Below are 18,604 nucleotides of genomic sequence, written 5' to 3' on the forward strand. Positions count from 1 at the left end.
ACACATAACTCAAATTGATTAGGTCTAAGTAATGCATTCAACTATTGACTTAGCATGTGAGAATGACAACATGAATTTGCATCAATTTATAAACAAAAGCATCAATACAAGCAAGTTTGGCTAGGGCTTTCAACCCTAGCCCCAACTAGTTCACTACTCACACATAGTTAGATACACAAGCTTCAACATTCTATTAAACATCAAATACATAAAGAGATAGAGAGTAAAGGGTGACTATTGATGATGCCGGAAGATGTGGTGGAGATGGGTCTCCAAGAACATGATGTGGTGGTAGTCACCTCATTCTCCTTGCTCCAAGCTCTTGATATTGGTAAGAATAGTGAAATTTGGGATCACTAAGGTGAGTTGTGGTGTTGAGTGGTGGAGGAAATGGAGGTTATAGAGGTGGAGATGGTGGTTTTAGTGGTGGAAATGGTGGTTTCTTCCCTAGAGAGAAAATGGATCTTGGATAGGATGAAGATGATTGAATGGAGTCAAGAATTTCTGAATTATTCCCCTTTGGCATCTCTTTGATCAGCTATGTATGTCCTCTTTGGTCCCAAAGTGTGCAAAAGATGCTCTTACACCATTGTCCCCCAAATGGTCCCAAATTGGCAAGGTGACAAAAGGACAAGGTGAAGGGAGATATTTGAATTTCAAGTGATGGGAGATTCTCACCACCATGGTCCTCCTTTGCTGGAGAAAAGACCCTCCATGAGTGGCGGCTCGCCGGAAAAGTTTGCCAGAAAAATCGCCGAAAAAGTCGATTTGCAATTTTCTTCCAATCTTCGTGTCTTCTTCCCCTAGCTTCAAATCTCCACATTTCAAGCCTCAAATAGTCATTTTATTTTCAATGCAAGATTTCCTACAAATAAAAGGAAATAGATTAAAAATGGTAAAATAACATGGAAGACAAAACAATTTTCATAATTATGGGGCACAATCGCATAAGTAATTTGTGACTCAACAGCGACCTCCGGCCTCATCCTCTCCTCTGCCACAACCTCGGCCTTCATCTTCTCCTCCGCTGCGTACGACGCTAGCTGCGAAGAAAGCTCCGATCTCAAGCTGTGGATATCTTTGTTGGAGTAAGGAAGAGCTTCGACGACATGATCGGTTATCCGATCGCCGCCGCGGTGACTGCTGAACCAGAGCTTTGTCTCTGGCTCAGATCGAGATCGCAATCTGGAGAGATTCCGGTCAGAGTCCGGAGAAAGTAATCGAAAATGGTTTCGATTCCGGTTCAGGCGGTGGCTTTTGGTCTTCACGACGATCGCCGGCTGCACCTTCACGGTTGCACGAACTCTCCGTTGACGTCATCGTCTCGCCGCCGGCCATCTAGACCAGAGACGCTGAAGGCTGTGCTCTGGCTGAAAGAGAGAGAGAGAGAGAGAGAGAGAGAGAGAGAGGATCGCATCTGCAGATGGAGGGACTCGGTTGTGCTTTCTTAATTATGCTAAGGGCAAAGCTGTCATTTCATTTATAATTGGGTTAGTGGGAATAAAAAACTGTTGCTGGGGTAAGTGGGCTAATTTTTGCCAATTTTGGTGCTTTGGGTCAAGGACCCTTAAAAGTATTAGCCTTTACAATCACTATCTAATCAAAATTGCCTGCCCACAGTGTTCATGTATTCTTTATGTACATGAAAGACTTGTATTTACAAACTCCGAAAGGAAAGTCATCCATATAATGTAACATCGTTTTTTTTTTATCAAATTTGAGACATACCAATAGTATGCTCCGTTCATAGATTAAGAAATAGTACAAAGACTACTCCAATAAGACACTTATGCTCTGAGTAGCCTATACCAAATACAAACACCTCGCCTTGCAGGCAATCTATTCTACCTAGTCACACACGCCGAGCACGCAATTGTGGTACGCTAACAACTAAGTACTTCCACAAGACTCATAGAGGTATCTCTACCAGCATAGACAATAGGAACTAGGATCAACCTATCAAACAACTAGTGGCTCCTTACCCTTTGATGGGTCGGAACCATGAACTGCTTCCACCACGGTGAATTCAGGTAAACCATTCACCAATTTCTCCTCCTTCCTAGGAGTCTTGACCTTCTTTGCCGGTGACTTTTTCATAGGGGAAGCATGCACGACCTTAAGCTCCTTGGCCTTATTCTTTGCCCCCTTTGGCCTTCCCGACCTTTTTTTGTAGACTTCCTTCATAGGTTTCACAGGACACAATCCCATTGTCACAGCATCCAAATTTGTCTTACCTACTGCTAGACTGAGGCGTAGCTTCTTGGGAGAGCTAACCTCGTCATCCACACGTTTCCGACGCAGACCACAACTCGGAGCGGCCTCCAGCATCTCCTTCTCCACAGAACTACCATTGCCAAGCAGCTCCTGCCTTGGACCTCCCGAAGATAGTTCACTGCCAGTCTCCACCAGCTCAGGCACAGGTGCCTTACTGACTCCAGAACTTCCTGCACCACCATCGGGACCAATCTTGCGCTTGATTTCCTTCCTCCCTTTTGGTTTAGCTATTGGCAGAAAGCGCTCGAGGCCAACCTGTAGACTCAGCTGTGCTCCGAACACCATTGTTCTCACATGAGGAGACACAGCCACACGGCTCAACACCCTGTCAAGGTTTCTCCGTACCGGCGACTGTGCACTCCTGACCGCCGCCGGCAAGGGCGGCCCAGCACATGGTAAACCCACATGAGTAAGCAAACCACAATCTTGACATCTTCCATAGAGATTTTCAAAGAAGAAATCGATATCTACATCAATCCCATCATCCACCGTGAAGCAACGATGGAAGATCACAGGCTGCAGAAGATCCATCTCAACCCGGATCCGAATCCTTCCCTCTCCAAACTCTGTTATATCTTTCTGCAGATACCGCCCCAAAGCACTACCAATTCTTCTCAAACACCGATCGGTATGAAAGTCTGGTGGCAGCCCACGTACCTTGATCCAGAAGGCTATGGTAGAGAGCGGGACATCCTTAATCGCTCCCACTCCATCATAAGGTGCTAGGACAACCGGAGCTCTGTCAAAACCCCAAGGACCACCGCGAAGGATTCGGTTACGGTCAGTTGGATCCGTCAAGGTGAACAGAAACCGGTCTCCATGTTCCTGAGCAGTGTACCGTCCATTCAATCTCCATGCACGACGGAACATGCCCATGAACGATCTTTTGTTAAAAGCCCTAGCCGTCAGCAGCTTCCCCACCAGATACGTCTGCGAACGCCGCAAACCTTCTCCACGAGCCGGCCGCAGATCCACCGGCCTGCGCACATCTGCCAGTCCAAGAGAGGCAGCCAGTCGGACAGCCATCTCATCCACCTCCTCCATGCCGGCAAACTGTGAAGTTTTCTAACTAGGGTTTTTTCCCTCTCTCTCTCGCGTCTAGCGGCTAGGGTTTTTTCTCTAAAGTCCTAAATGATCATATTGATTTATAACAACTAGTCTATTGTAATGTAACATCGTTTGCATCCAGCTCCAAAAACAATAATAAGCCTCAGCTAAGGTGATGATATTAACCAGCACAGTAAAATGAGTTCCAAATGAAGCATTCACCATCGGCAAATCTCAGGTGCCTCCATACAACTTTGAGCAAGTACTTCCTCATACTTAGTAGCATACACAAAACCCCATAACTGCATTACACAAACATAAATCAAATGAATAGCACCTTTTCTTTTTTGAGTTTATATTATAAATGCGCATTCATATTTATGGGTCTAAGCGTGCCCTGGAAGGGGTGTGGGTGTGTCTTTGTGTCTATCAAAGAGAGAAAGAGAGACATTGTGCACACCTCTACTTCTTTCACATCAAAGTCTTCTGAGTTTGCAATACATGGATTCCCATAAGTTTCTAAAACTGAACTTGATCCACTCAATCTTGCAAAAAGATAAAACAATTGAAGAAATGTAGAAAATACAGTAAATTAGATTAGGGGAAAAAAAAAAGTCCACTAAAGAACATGAAGAGGCAAAGTTCTCACAGATCACTATTCAAATAGAGTGCAAAATGACCACCCCCACCAATAGCTAAAAAGGCAGTAGCGCATAATGTGAAGTAGCGGTTGGCACCTGCGTTTACGTTTTATAGTTAATTCCAAAACATTTAGTAAAAGATATTCCATTCAGGTACACCAAAAAAAAAAAAAAAAACTTTTAAACGTTCTCACAAGACAATTATTTCATAAATGACAAACATATGCATATTTCAAATGCAAACATTCAAGTTGCGTTATTAAGTAGTTATTTTTTTTGGACGAACATAGTTGTGCAAGAGAAATTTGAATCATTGCACAATTTATGCCAAAGTTTTAATTTTGCACCTACCCTTTGCTCGAATTTCTTCGCAACTATACATCGAAGAAGCAAGGGGCTAACTGGTGCATTACAAAGGGATAATTTCAAGATAAAAATTGATGATCTAAGTTTATTCTGCAAAACAAAATGAAAAAAGAGGATATATACAGATGCACTTTAGAAGTAGTATCTATGAAATTATTTTTGCCAGCATCATGGAGTAATAGAAATGGTGGGAAAATTTCGCAAACAGTACACCAAGTAAAGACCACTAATAATTCTTATACATAAAGTTCCAAACCAAACATTTCGGTACACGAAATCTGAAACTCGACCCACTATCAGTACACGACGACAATTTTTGACACCAAAATGTCCATTATGCCCTCAGTTCTTTTTTTTTTTTTAATAAATTTTTTTTTTCTGTTATTTTCTTTTCCTTCGTTTTTTCTGTTATTTTTTTCTATTATTTTTTTTCCTTCGTTTTTTCTGTTTTTTTTTTTTTCATTTTTTCTGTTTTTTTTTTCTATTATTTTTTTTCCTTCTTTTTTTCTATTTTTTTTTCTGCTATTTTTTTTTCCTTCGTTTTATCTGTTATTTTTTTCTATTATTTTTTTTCCTTCATTTTTTCTGTTATTTTTTTCTATTATTTTTTTTCCTTAATTTTTTCTGTTACTTTTTTTTTCTTCCTTCGTTTTTATCTCTTTCTTTCTTTTCACATGACTAAATATTTGCTGAGTTACAAATATAAGCTGTAGGACCATAAATCTCACCAATTGGAGGGCAAGGGCGGCATTGGAAGCGAGGGAGTGAGCCCGGAAGAAGGAAGAAGAAAGAGATAAAAACGAAGGAAAAAAAATAACAGAAAAAACGAAGGAAAAAAAATAATAGAAAAAAATAACAGAAAAAACGAAGGAAAAAAAATAACAGAAAAAAAGAAGAAAAAAAATAATAGAAAAAAAGAAGGAAAAAAAATAATAGAAAAAAATAACAGAAAAAAAAATTATTAAAAAAAAAAAACTGAGGGCATAATGGATATTTTGGTGTCAAAAATTGACGTCATGTACTGATAGTGGGTCGAGTTTCAGATTTTGTGTACCAAAATGTTTGGTTTGGAACTTTATGTATAAGAATTATTAGTGGCCTTTACTTGGTGTACTGTTTGCAAAATTTTCCCTTCTTGTTTATATCTTTTATTTTTTGTTGTTTTTTTTGTTTTGCTCATTCCCTTTGTTGTTTCTATCTTTTATTTTTTGTGGTTTTTGTTTTGTTTTGGTTTTTTGTTCTAATTTATAATAAACTGAATTTGTTACTTTATTTTTTATTTATTTATAAGGATTTTGTGTGATCCAAATATCAAAATTCAAAATTGATAGATTTGACATTACTCATATATGTAATGCGTATTAATAGATATCGTGTAAAAAATTAACCCTGTCGGCATTCATTTTAGTATCGGTCAAAGGGGCCAATTCAATATATGCTTATGTTTTCCTAAGGGAAGCCAAATTAGAGGGAGATAAACGTCTCGAATTTTTTACATGTGTTGATACATCTCGTCCCCACAAGCGTGTGAATTCTAGCTTATCGAGAAAAGAAGTTTCGAGGGAGTAGTTACGAGTGTTTTAGTTTGATAACTATTTAGAGTTTAGGGTTGATCACGTGGATCGAGGCCGAAACGATAATGAAAACATGTAAATTTTTTACCATAACCATATTTTCCCGCCTTGATCGCATCCAACGGTTGAATTTGTAGAATTTCATTTCCTTCACCTTGTTCATTTTGCAAGGTAAATTTTTCCCTACAACCAATAAACATGCTAGACAACTTAAGTAAGCATGTAAGGATTTTGGGCGATCCAAATACTCAAAATTGAGAATTGATAGATTTGGCATTACCCATCTATTTAATACGTATTAATAGGTATTGTGTAAAAAAATTAACCATGTCGGCGTTCATTTTAGTATCGGTCAAAGGGGTCAACTCCATATATGCTCATGCTTTCTTAAGGGGAGCCAAATCAAGGGGAAATAAACGTCCCAAATTTTTTACATGCGTTGATACACCTCGTCCCCACAAGCGTGCAAGCGCTGACAGATCGAGAAAAGAAGTTGTGATAGAGTGGCTACGAGCGTTTTAGTTTGATGGTTATTTAGAGTTTATGGTTGATCACTTGGATCGAGGTCGAAACCAGAACGTAAACATGTAAATTTTTTACCACAGCCATATTTCCCCGCCTTGATCACATTTAAGGGTCGAATTTGCGAAATTTCATTTCCTCAACCTTGTTCATTTTGGAAGAAGTTTTTCCCTACAACCAATAAACATGCTAGACTAGCAAGCATGTAAGAGCAACTCCAACAACTTCCCTATAATTTTTGTATTATAGGGAAGCAAAAGTCAAATCTTTAGCCTCTTTTTCTTCTCCAACTCCAACAGATTCCCTATTTTACAACAATCTCTAAATTCTCCATATTCTTCCTTAAAATTTTAGAGTTTGCTGTAAATATAGGGAATTTGGTTTTCTCTTTCCTCACTTTCCCTAAAATAGGGATAGTTATAGGGAATCTGTTAGAGCAAAAGAGGCTTATTTTTCCCTAAAGTAGAGAAAAATCAAAATATAGGAATCTGTTGGAGTTGCTCTAAGGATTTTGTGTGATCCAAATAATCAAAATTAAAAATTGATAGATTTGACATTACCTATGCATTTAATGCATATTAATAGGTATCGTGTAAAAAATTTAACCCTATCGGCATTCGTTTTCAAATCAGTCAAAGGCGTCAACTCATTACATGCTCATGCTTTCCTAAAGGGAGCCGAATCAGGGGAAGATAAACGTCATCATTTTTTTACATGCATTGATACACCTCATCCCTGCGAGCGTGTAAGCGCTGCCGGATTGAGAAAAAAAGTTGTGAGGTAGTGGTTACGAGTGTTTTAGTTTGATGACTATTTAGAGTTTAGAGTTGACCACGTGGATCGATGCTGAAACGATGACGAAAACATGTAAATTTTTAACCATAGCCATATTTCCCCGCTTTGATCACATCTAATGGTCGAATTTGTGAAACCTCAATCTTGTTCATTTTGGAAGTGTATTTTTCCCCACAACTAATAAATATGCTAGACAACTTAAATCAGCATATAAGAATTTTGTGCTATTTAAAAGATAATTGAAAATTGACAGATTTGAAATTAAAATGTTGATAACTTAGTAAAATTAAGGATCCTAAAATTAAAATGATTATTTATTTTAATCAAAGTAGAATTATTTAAAAAGTCTATCTTCACTATTTTGTTCAATTCATTTTTGTTTTTTTTTTTTTTGAAAGGATTCATTTTTGTTAAAATAGTACAAATTACATGGTCGGAATGCCAATTTTCTATAGAAATTTCTTAGACTCTGTGAATCCCATAAATATTCGACGAAGTAAGGTGAGATTATTTTACAATCTTTCTTTTGGGCCAGTTGGACTGTTGCATGAGTTTTTTCTTGTTTTTTGTTTCAATAATTCCCTTATTGGGTGCTATAGGCCTTGGCCTTGTATACCTTGTTTCTCTAGGACGTTACAATGTGCCCAAAGATCAGTACTGATGTACACCATTAGGGTCTTAGGCGTATGTACTGGTTTTTTTGGTGTTGTAGCTTCTTAGTGTTCAAGGCGCAGTAGTCTAGGCTAGTAATCATTTTTTATGTGCATTCAGTGCACTACTTGAGCAATGATTGTAATATGAGGGGTGTTTGTACCCTTCATGCTTGACCGAGTGAGGTCGTATGATTTTATATCAATGGATCAGTCTTCCGTTCCCCTTAAAAAAAAAAAAAAAAAAAGGTGGTCGAGAATATTTTTTTTTAAAATTTTTTTAAAGGTTAAATCTTCAAATTTTGGAATCGGTAATAAAATACACAAGTGAAGAGTCTACGGTCATTATCGAGAAACCAGAGCTATTTATTACAATTTTTGAAAGTTTTAGAATTAGAAGAATTTTGAAATGTTGGGATCTGAGGGTCCAATCTCTCCATCGCTTCATTACAGCCGTAAGGCGTAAGCCGTTGAATTTAGTTTATTGAATCAAGAATGACGAACTCAAGAAGCATCTCAACCCGTTTATCAAAAACGCGAAGAACCCGACAAGACCCGTTAGTTTCCCCTCTTCCGGCAGCTTCCCTGTGGAAAATGGTTTAGATTGACAGTCGAAAGAAGACTTCGACACCTGGGAGGAGGAGATTCGGATTTCAAAAGCTTTGAGTTTTTTTTTCCGGTGAATGTTCTGCAAATTCCAGCGACTCCGGTTGAAATCGATGCTGTATGGAAAACGATCCTCTCGTCGTGCTCGACGTCTTTCTCTAATTGGTTTTCAAATTTGGTTAAGTTTGGAAAAATGGGGATCAGCCACTCTACAACGAGGACGAGACCGTCATTGTCACGGTACTCTCTTTCACCTTTGCATTCTCAAACTTCAATGAAGATTAGTTTGTATTGTGTTGGACGAAATATGAATTTTACAGTTTGCTTAGCTAGAATTGGGAGATGATATGCATTTTCATTACCAAATTAATAGAATCTGTTATCTGAATTAGCTTGCGTTTCGAACTCTGGCGTTGAGCCGTGGATTCTGAGCTCTGTATATTTAGTTTGATTTATGGTTATTGGTCTGTGGAAAATTAAAGGATTACATGTGCTAGTGGCAGCTGGTTTTAGATTGAGTGAGCAACAGAAATTTGTTACTGATGATTAACTTTGATACTAATGAACTTCTATTTTCGAGGCTTTTACGAAGCTGAGCAGAGTTCAGAGTTTAAAATTGGTTTCGTGATATTGGTTTGGCTGATTTATTTATCTGACTACATTGACTTATTCTTCTACTTGATTTTGGAGCTGGGGTTTTAGGTTAATGGTGAGATATATAACCACAAGCAGTTGAGAGAAACATTGAAGGGTCATCGATTCCGAACTGGCAGTGACTGTGAAGTGATAGCGCATCTTGTAAGTAATCAATGACTTCAGCCATGCCTTATGACTACCTTTTTCTTGGATTTAGAACAAAAACTGTTATATCATTCCTTACTTATCTGTGTATTTCTATTGTGCCATATATATATATATATTTTATATAATTAAACATATATCTTTGGCAGTACGAGGAACATGGGGAAGAATTTGTTGACATGCTGGACGGGATGTTCTCCTTTGTCCTCCTTGATACAAGAGACAACACTTTCATGGCGGCTCGAGATGCTATTGGCATTACCCCACTTTACATGGGTTGGGGTCTTGATGGTAGGTCTGAGTGTAGCTTTAATTGTGTTTCTAAAAGCAACCGATATTTCTCTATTTGATTTATAGTAAAATCATTTGCTTGAATTTGCTTCCTTTTTTTTTTTTTTGAATGTGTTAAAAAACTTAATTTCTAAAAGCAAACTTGAACTAGCATTGAGATTTAGCGCACCTAAACTGGTAGAATGTTGCTTCAGTATTTCTTTGCACTGATAAAAGAGTTTGTGGCTTGTTTTTATATTATAGTGTTCGTTACCTCCCTCCTTTAAGCCTTGATCATTCTTATTTAACCTTTGATCATTAGATATGTTGAACCTTTAATTATCTCGCACATTTAAGCTGTTTTATTTTTTCTTTGCAGGATCAATTTGGTTTGCTTCAGGAATGAAAGCTATAAGTGATGATTGTGAAAGATTCATATCTTTTCCTCCTGGGCATCTATACTCTAGCAAACAAGGTAAGTTGAGCTGAGCTCTAGTTACTAATAAGGATTTGGATTCATGAATCAACTAACAGCCTGTTAGTCAGCAAAAGTTTTAATATAAATCTTATAAGATCAGCATACTTCTTATTATGATGGTTTTGCCCATTTGACAGTGATATAGAAGCAGGGGAACAAATGCTTCTATTATTTCACTTGAAGAAACAAAAACACTTTAACAAACTGTATTATACACTTTATACTTGGGGATTTGGACATACTTTATAAGAAAATATATGGCTTTGTTTGATATTACTAGAAAGACTTCGTACCTGTAAGTGTTAATTAGAAAACTCTCGAGTCTGGGTTCAGAAGTTTCTTTCTTTTCGTATATTCATTTGGTTAACTAATAACTTTCAAGATGCTTCTTCTTAGTTCACAGTAGCTGAATTTAAAAAAAATTCAACTTTTTTATGCCTTAAGTAGATGTTGTTCAAACTACCTGTATGTATTTACAAATTTATGTGTGCAGGAGGGCTGAGAAGGTGGTACAATCCAGAATGGTTTTTGGAGAAGATACCATCATCTCCTTATGATCCCATTGTTTTACGCGAGGCTTTTGAGAAGGTATGCATTGATGTGTGCCACTTACAATCCTACTTCTTTTCTTTTTTGTTTTGTTATCTTATCTTTATCGATTAGTTGCAACCATCACGTAAGAAATCAAACTCCATTCTTGTAATTTTGTTTTGAGAACTGTGTTACTGAGACTACTTTGTAGATCATTCCTTTTGTTTACCGAAACCTTGTTGTTATATCTGGTTCTTTGTGTGGATCCTGGCAGTGAAAGGAAATCTTAAAAAGGAGAGTTCTGTTGATGCCAGATTTTTCTCTGCTAATATTAGTATTGGGAGTTAATTAGTTGGTGTGCAACTCTGCTAGTTGGGTGAGACTTGAGGAACTTACTGAGACTACTATATAGATTATTCCTTTTGTTTACCAAAACCTTGTTATATTTGGTTCTTTTTGTGGACCCTGGCATGGAAAGGAAATCTTAAAAAGGAGAGTTTGGTTGATACCAGTTTTTTCACTGCTAATATTAGTGTTGGGAGTTATTTACTTGGTGTTGCAGCTCTGCTAGTTGGGTGTGACTTGAGGAACTTGCTTGATTGGATTGTTTTTTTTTTTTTGGTTGTATACGAGTGAGATTGGGGTTTGATATGCTTTACTTAAACATGTGTTTATGCTCAGTTCATAGTGTGATAGAACGGGTAATATTACATCTGCATTTGGAGGCTAATTGCCTCATTAACTCCAATTTGGTATATATGCATAGTTACTAGATGATAGCAGAACCCATGGGAGATTAATTATGTTGTTGGTAAGTTGGCTTAAAATTGAAATGAATATGCTATTTTAAAGAAAGGTCTGACTTCTCTTGAGAAACTGCTTCTGATGTATATTATATTTGTTAGATTGGAAGATACATTCCTACTTTTATCATTTCCCTCTTCATATTTTATGCCTAGTATAATTATTGAAAATTTGCATAATGTACATCCTTTTTTTCTGCCTACCTTGTCTCATAATATTAGCGTAACAGTTTAACTGGTGCTTTATAGTAATGGTGTCTAATGCAAAGAATATAGATATCACTTTAGCTTTATTGATCAAAGCTATGAATGATCATCAAATATGTGCTTTGTTAAGAGAGATTTAAGCCTCCGTGCCTCATTTTGCTGTCACTATTTAGCTTCATACACATCCTTACATTTTTTTTTCGTTTTCCCAATATTGTAGGCTGTGTTAAAGAGACTTATGACAGATGTACCATTCGGTGTTCTTTTGTCCGGAGGATTGGACTCGTCACTCGTTGCTGCTGTGGCTTGTCGCTATTTGGCTAAATCAGAAGCTGCACGTCAGTGGGGGTCACAATTACATACCTTTTGCGTTGGCTTAGAGGTAACTATACTTCTCATTTTCGATAACTGAATGTGGCACTTGATCAAATGCCGTGTCTTTTTATATAACCAGAATGGTGTCTTCCCGTCCTCTTCCCTTCCCCTCTATATTTTTTCCCCAACAGTGCCTAGAAAATGCTACCTACACATTATTTTCATTTTATAAACAAGAAATGTCTGTTTATAAACTTGGTAGACAACCTAAATCCTCTTTAAACAAGTATAAAAATTCAACGATGGCTGGGTTTCTTGTTATTTAGACCTGATTGCATCAAAGTGCAATAAAAGTTGTTAACTCGGTATGTTTAAAGGTTAAGGGAAAGGTTCTTGGTGTTGGTGTTCAATAACCTTTGCAATGCAAACTTTGATTCCGGAAAGGTTTAGATGTACTTTCTTGTAGTCAATTATTATCTAAGATATTGTCTTTCTGATACTTTTTCTCTATGTTTAAATGCTTTGCATTTTCAATCTTCAGGGTTCTCCAGATTTAAAAGCAGCAAGAGAAGTTGCTGATTATCTTGGAACTCATCATCACGAGTTTCACTTTACTGTTCAGGTAATTTATAAGGGATGTAAGAAGAATACTTTTACAAATGCTCAAGGTGGAAATTAGGTTTTTTTTAAGTTTAGAATTCAGGTAATCCTTTTGCAGTTTTAATTTTACCTTATTGATATTTAAGGTTTGCTTGAAATAGGATTCGGAATAGTCATATTAATTGGTGATTGGAAATACAAATTGCGTTTACCCTGATTTTCTTGCTCCTACTCATTCTACTTCTTCCAATCTATCTCATTCTCTCACTTTTCATCAATTTTTTTCTACATCAGTAATCCCAGGCAAAGGCCTGGATATATACTGATACAAGAAATAATTTCTATTTTTTCTTCATATCTCAGGAAGGCATAGATGCACTTGAAGAAGTTATCTACCATATTGAGACATATGATGTGACCACTGTCAGAGCCAGCACTCCAATGTTTCTTATGTCTCGTAAGATAAAATCTCTGGGAGTAAAAATGGTCCTTTCTGGTGAAGGTTCAGATGAAATCTTTGGTGGCTACTTGTATTTCCACAAGGCACCAAGCAAGGAGGAGTTTCACCAAGAAACATGCCAGAAGGTATTCCATATAAACTATCTCTGGATTGTTCTCTTCTCTTGTTTTTGTGCCATATGTTTATGTACTTGCAATATTACTGGATTTTATTTTACTACCATTGATGGCTATTATGACTTCTTTTTCTTACTGAATTTTTGTGACTACTCAACAGATTAAAGCTCTTCACCTGTACGACTGTCTGAGGGCCAACAAATCGACTTCAGCTTGGGGTGTTGAGGCTCGAGTACCGTTTCTTGACAAAGAATTCATCAAGACTGCGATGGACATTGATCCAGAATGGAAAATGGTATAGCAATCATTAAACTTTTTTTCCCCCCTCCAATTTTATACACAGTTCATGTATTGTAGTGATTTGAAGCCTACTGACATTTGGCATAGTGGTGGCTCATTGTAAGACTGTTGGGATAGGAATATCTTGTTATGACTATTAAAATCTAGTACATGTGGACATTTTCCTTATTATTAAAGGATATAGATATACAACTATTTTCTCCCCATTCCCTCACGGAAGTTATTTTTCTTATCCATCATGACATTTTCATGTGTGTGATGAATTCTGTCATTTATGAATCCATTTTATGTTGAGTTGTAGGTGTCATACATATCCTGATATGCCTAATCTAATGGATGGTCTATGGTATGCTTAGTCTTATTAGATTATACCCTCAATGCTGTAATGACATTATTGGGATTGCCTTGTTTTCGTGCCAAATTTAATAAAAATTGAAAGTTACTATGAAACTCATACATCTGAATACTTTCATTTGTAACTGCAGATCAGGCCTGATCTTGGGAGAATTGAGAAGTGGGTCTTGCGCAAAGCATTTGATGATGATCAGAAGCCATATTTACCAAAGGTTGCTACTTTTTACTTTTGCCCAACCATTATGCTAATCTAGTCATACAGGGTTATCGTTTTGCATATTCTTTTATTTTTTCTGGGAAGATTTTCACATTCTCGGATAGTTGTGCAAATATATTCATGGAAGAATTAATATATTTTCAACTTTTCTACTCTCTTTTTGGGTTATAGCACATCTTGTATAGGCAGAAGGAGCAGTTTAGTGATGGTGTCGGTTACAGCTGGATTGACGGCTTGAAAGATCATGCCAACAAACAAGTATGCCGCATTTTTTTACTTGCATTTACATTTTGGACAGAAATGTTCTCTTTCCAACTAGGTCTTATATGATGTTGCCATGCTTCCAACCAGGACCTGTGGTTAAATCGATTCTTGTTGAACTGTGTGGTCCAGATTAAGAGTTCTGCAACATAACATCTCAAAGTTAGCATGATAAAATTACCCATTTTGTGAAATTTATTTCATGTTCGCTATTTCAAGTTAGAGGTGCACTTTCTTAAAAACTCAACTAAGCAGACACTAGAGATGCTTGCTTCTTCCTTGGCTGCATAGAATTAATAATTCTTAAATTATTATTATTTTTTTTTCTAAATGGGCAGGTAACGGATTCAATGCTGATGAACGCAAGCTTTGTCTACCCTGAAAACACTCCGACTACAAAAGAAGGATACTACTATAGGACTATCTTTGAGAAATATTTTCCAAAGGTGAGCCACCATCTTTCCTCCCATTTCTTACAATGTCAGTTGACTGAATTGCATCATTGTTTGTTTACCTGAGTATGTTCAATTTGCTATTTATGGACAGAATGCTGCGAGATCGACAGTTCCCGGTGGTCCAAGTGTGGCATGCAGCACAGCAAAAGCTGTGGAGTGGGATGCGGAATGGTCCAAGAACCCTGATCCATCTGGTCGTGCTGCAGTTGGTGTACATGCAGCTGCGTATGAGGAATCCAAAGATGTGAAGACTGGAAGTCTTGTGAGTGACTCTCCACAGAAACTTGTAAAAGGGGTTGCAGAGAAAGTGGCTGCAGTAGTTTGAGTGGGATGAAAAAGGTACTGAATGTTACTAATGCTTTTCTTCTGTCGAAATTACGTTGACTATGTTCTTTTGGATTAATGAAACAATGTCAGATGAGATTGATATTTATTCTGATTCTGTGGCAGATGAGACCAGAAGGCCTTGTAAGGAATCCGTCACGACTGTTAGTAGTTTATATAACTAGGAAGGCCTTGCTATTGTCTCTTAGATGAGACCAGACTAGTTGATGCTTATATTTTCTGTCTGTAATTTTCTTTGACCACGACAAGATTATGTTTTCGGTTTGACATGTATGCAATTTAGATAGGTTTCTATGTGTATTTTGTTTCTTAAATCCTTCATCTAGAGAATGCAGTTCTGATTTTCCATTTTTTTCTTAGATTACCATTCTTAATGTCGGATAATAGAAATTCAATGGTAAAACTTAAGCAGAATCCTGATTCAGTTTCTTTGTTGTCTGAACTGGAGTACATGTTATGGAGAGAAAGACTAAAAGAAAAGAGTACAAAATTTTTGGAGAAATGGACGTCAATTTTATTGAATATCAATTACAATGAGACAGAAGCAAAGACTACAAATTGGAAAAGTATCCTTTGGAAACTCCAGGAACTTACAATTGCTATTTCAAAAATATTTTACATTGTCATTCCCCTGATACACAACTGAATTCATAAACGAAACAAAAAATTTGGCAGAGGGCATGTGCAGCTTCGTTCCCATTGCACTTCAGCCTTGAAATTCTAAGTCAAGTCCTCCGCAGACGTTTCCTACTACCCTCCGACCAGCATTTGGCATGGACTATAGGACCCAACTGTGACCGATCCATCTGGCCCCTGAGGCGCATTCAAGTAAACAGCACCTTTATACATCCACTCATCTTTCTCATGACTATAAAACTCAACAAAAGCATCTGTGCATAAGGCACATTTACTCTGATCCTCGTCCGCAGGAACAACCATTTCTTCATCACTAGTCTTCCTTTTCTTTTCCGCCATGCCACTGGTGTCAGCAGCACACAATACTACACCAGAACGTAATGCCTCAGCCTCAGCCTCTACATCAGTAACAAGCCACATGCTTGTAGTTGCATAAAAGTTACGAGAGGGCTTCTGCTTGCGGGTTTTGGACATCCTGTTCTTCTTGACATGCCAATCCATATGGCTGCTGTGCTGTTCTTCACACTTGAACCGGAGGCCACAGCTTTTACATTGCCTTGGCAGACCACCCTCATACAAGCCGATTACCACAGATTCGCGACGCAGATTTAGATCAAGGCCGGAAAACTCGCATCCTACCACAGCATCCTTCTCCTCTTTCAGCAACATCAACAGCAGCATTTTGAACAGGAAATGCGCCTCGCTGTGGTACAAGAGGTACAGAATTTAGTGAACTAGTACCCTCCAGTCCTCCTCTGCTTTGATTTTTGAATGAGATCACACCTTGTGCCATTAGAGACCCAAGCAAACCGGAGACTACTGGACCAGCACTGTTAACCGGAGTTACGCATTGTGATGGTAGACGATGAGGGACAGAACTTGCTGGAGTAGAATCACCCTGCCCCTGAAAATTGTACCCACCAGATGAATAAGGTGGCACGAGGGTTTGTGGGAATGGGTAGAAATTTGGTCGAGGTGGAAGAAATTGGGGCTGAAAATGACCGACCGGCGGCACCTGGTTCCGGTGATTACCGAGGGCTGATATTGCACTTACGATCTAAAGGACGCTCATATCTTTTCAGTATGACTAGAGGAGTGTGCTTCTTTTAGTTTATACTAATAACGGTGAACAATAATGAATCAAATTGTAAATTCATTATTAATGAAAGAATAGTAAATGAGGTTTTTGTCCATTTACCCTAATTTTAGGGATTTTTTTTCCACTTACCCCAATAAGTTTTTTTTTTTTTTTTTTTTTTGAGTTGAAGGAGGTTAGGCTTTTATTGGTCATTGAGCAATTGCTCAGAGTACAGGCTGCTCAGCAGCAATTACATTTTGAATAAAAGATGGAACATAAGAGAAAAAGAAATCCTGCCCATAAGCAATAGCATGAGCTGCCAAAAGGTGGGCCAACGAATTGGCTTCCCTTCTAACATGCATAATTCGCATACAAGGAATGAGCTCCAGATCTTCATTTAGATCATCATAAAGTCGTCGGAGATCTCATAGGTCACCGGAAATGTTTATTACCCCAAATAGACCTCTATTGCCCCCCCCCCCCCCCCCCAATAGACGTCTATTGCCCTATAATAGAACTTTTAGTAGCCGAAATGGGAACTAATCTTCCTAAAATTAGACAAATGAAACTTTGATTAAAGAAAAAAAAACGAGGAGATTACATCAATTCAAAACGTCTATATCCCCCCAATAGCCCTTATTACGAGATAATAAAACTTTTTTTTTTCTTTCCTTCTCAGAAGAATTTTGCCCACAGTTTACAAAAAAAAAAATGATTTGGGCATGCAGAAAATGCTCTGGGCACCCATGTCAACAAATCGAAATTCTCTCTCTACCTTGCACATCTGGTCAGTCTAGGACGCCAATCGGCGCATCGCAGTCCAATATCCGGCCTCTGCAGTGCTCTCGACCTCTAATCTCCAGCTTCTGCGGCGCTCTCGACCTCCAAGTCACCATAGACGGAGGAGATCAGTTGAAGAAATCGTTGCTGCAAAAGACGTCGTCTTCGAGGTTGAGGTCGTGGTCTAAGTCGCCGGAGGGCCTGGGCCGGCGATTCCTTTCCAGTCGGCAAGGACGAGAATGTGAGGCTGTTGAGGTTCCAAATCTCAAGGGCGATGGAGCCGGACTAGCTGGACTTAGAGAGAATGGGGTCCTCCGACTCGCCGCGGAGGTTAATGTCGACGACACGGCGAGTTGACGGGTCGCAGCTGATGCCGTACCAGTTGAGGCAGCAATCGGTGCCGGACCACCCTCATGGTTCAGACTCTAACTTGATTTCTTGATCCGATGAGAGGAGAGAGAGAGAGAGAGAGAGAGAGAGAGAGAGAGAGAGAGAGAGAGAGAGAGAGAGAGAGAGAGAGAGAGAGAGATGGCATATGGGTAGTTTATTAATTTGGCTGGGGGTAAAATTATCATTTAATATTAAATTGGGTAGCTGGAATAAAAATCTGTTGTTGGGGTAAGTGAGATAATTTTGGCTCATTTTGGTGCTTTGGGTCGAGGACTCTAGTAAATGAGCAAGAAACTAATTGAGTAGGCAACATAACTCTAGATATCTATAATTCGTATTTTTCTTTTTGAATTAAAGAGTACATACCAGGTATATGTCCCTGTTTCATAGATAAGAATAGTACAATAAAGACTACTCTATTTCAATAATCATATCTCAGAGTAGTATATGTCAACAAAAGAATCTCCCTTGTAGGCAAGCTATTTTACCTAATTTCACACGCTGAGCACGCAATTGTGGTACGGTGAAATCAAGTACTTCTATAGAGACTCATAGAGATGCCTTCACTAACATAGACACTTATTCTAGAAAAAAAAATATTTAAGCAACTATGGGCTCCTTACCCTTGGAGGGATTTGAGCCATTTGCAGTCTCAACAATAGTAAATTATGGTAATTCGTTAACCAATTTTTATACCTTCTTAGCTCGCTTTGCATGTGACTTTTTCATGGG

General features: G+C 38.1%; 1 protein-coding gene across 3 annotated transcripts; it reads left to right on the plus strand.

Annotated features, from left to right (window-relative positions):
- Nucleotides 1-8,347: 8,347 nt before the first annotated feature.
- Nucleotides 8,348-15,347, plus strand: LOC133724301 (asparagine synthetase [glutamine-hydrolyzing] 2-like). 3 transcript variants are annotated; one of them, XM_062150989.1, is made up of 13 exons: nucleotides 8,352-8,715; nucleotides 9,178-9,273; nucleotides 9,426-9,567; nucleotides 9,926-10,021; nucleotides 10,518-10,612; nucleotides 11,786-11,947; nucleotides 12,422-12,502; nucleotides 12,844-13,065; nucleotides 13,217-13,351; nucleotides 13,842-13,922; nucleotides 14,527-14,634; nucleotides 14,735-14,982; nucleotides 15,094-15,347. In XM_062150989.1, exons 3-12 carry the CDS (start codon nucleotides 9,456-9,458, stop codon nucleotides 14,966-14,968), a joined length of 1,326 nt encoding a protein of 441 aa, XP_062006973.1. In that variant the 5' UTR covers nucleotides 8,352-8,715; nucleotides 9,178-9,273; nucleotides 9,426-9,455; the 3' UTR covers nucleotides 14,969-14,982; nucleotides 15,094-15,347. The 3 variants fall into 3 exon arrangements, with proteins under 3 accessions (XP_062006974.1, XP_062006973.1, XP_062006972.1); XM_062150988.1 differs by lacking the exon at nucleotides 12,422-12,502 and adding an exon at nucleotides 14,099-14,185; XM_062150990.1 differs by lacking the exons at nucleotides 13,842-13,922; nucleotides 14,527-14,634; nucleotides 14,735-14,982; nucleotides 15,094-15,347 and having other exon boundaries at nucleotides 8,348-8,715; nucleotides 13,217-13,357.
- The last annotated feature ends 3,257 nt before the right edge of the window (nucleotides 15,348-18,604 follow it).

The sequence above is a fragment of the Rosa rugosa genome, chromosome 1 (genome assembly GCF_958449725.1).
Source record: "Rosa rugosa chromosome 1, drRosRugo1.1, whole genome shotgun sequence".
In the NCBI taxonomy this organism is placed as follows: domain Eukaryota; kingdom Viridiplantae; phylum Streptophyta; class Magnoliopsida; order Rosales; family Rosaceae; genus Rosa; species Rosa rugosa.

Bases quoted from the DNA above. Each gene is read 5' to 3' on its own strand.
- LOC133724301 (XM_062150988.1), top strand. From the start codon at position 9,456: ATGCTGGACGGGATGTTCTCCTTTGTCCTCCTTGATACAAGAGACAAC. The intron at 13,066-13,216 runs GTATTCCATATA...ACTACTCAACAG, and splicing joins ACCAAGAAACATGCCAGAAG to ATTAAAGCTCTTCACCTGTA. The intron at 13,923-14,098 runs GTTGCTACTTTT...TTTGGGTTATAG, and splicing joins AGAAGCCATATTTACCAAAG to CACATCTTGTATAGGCAGAA.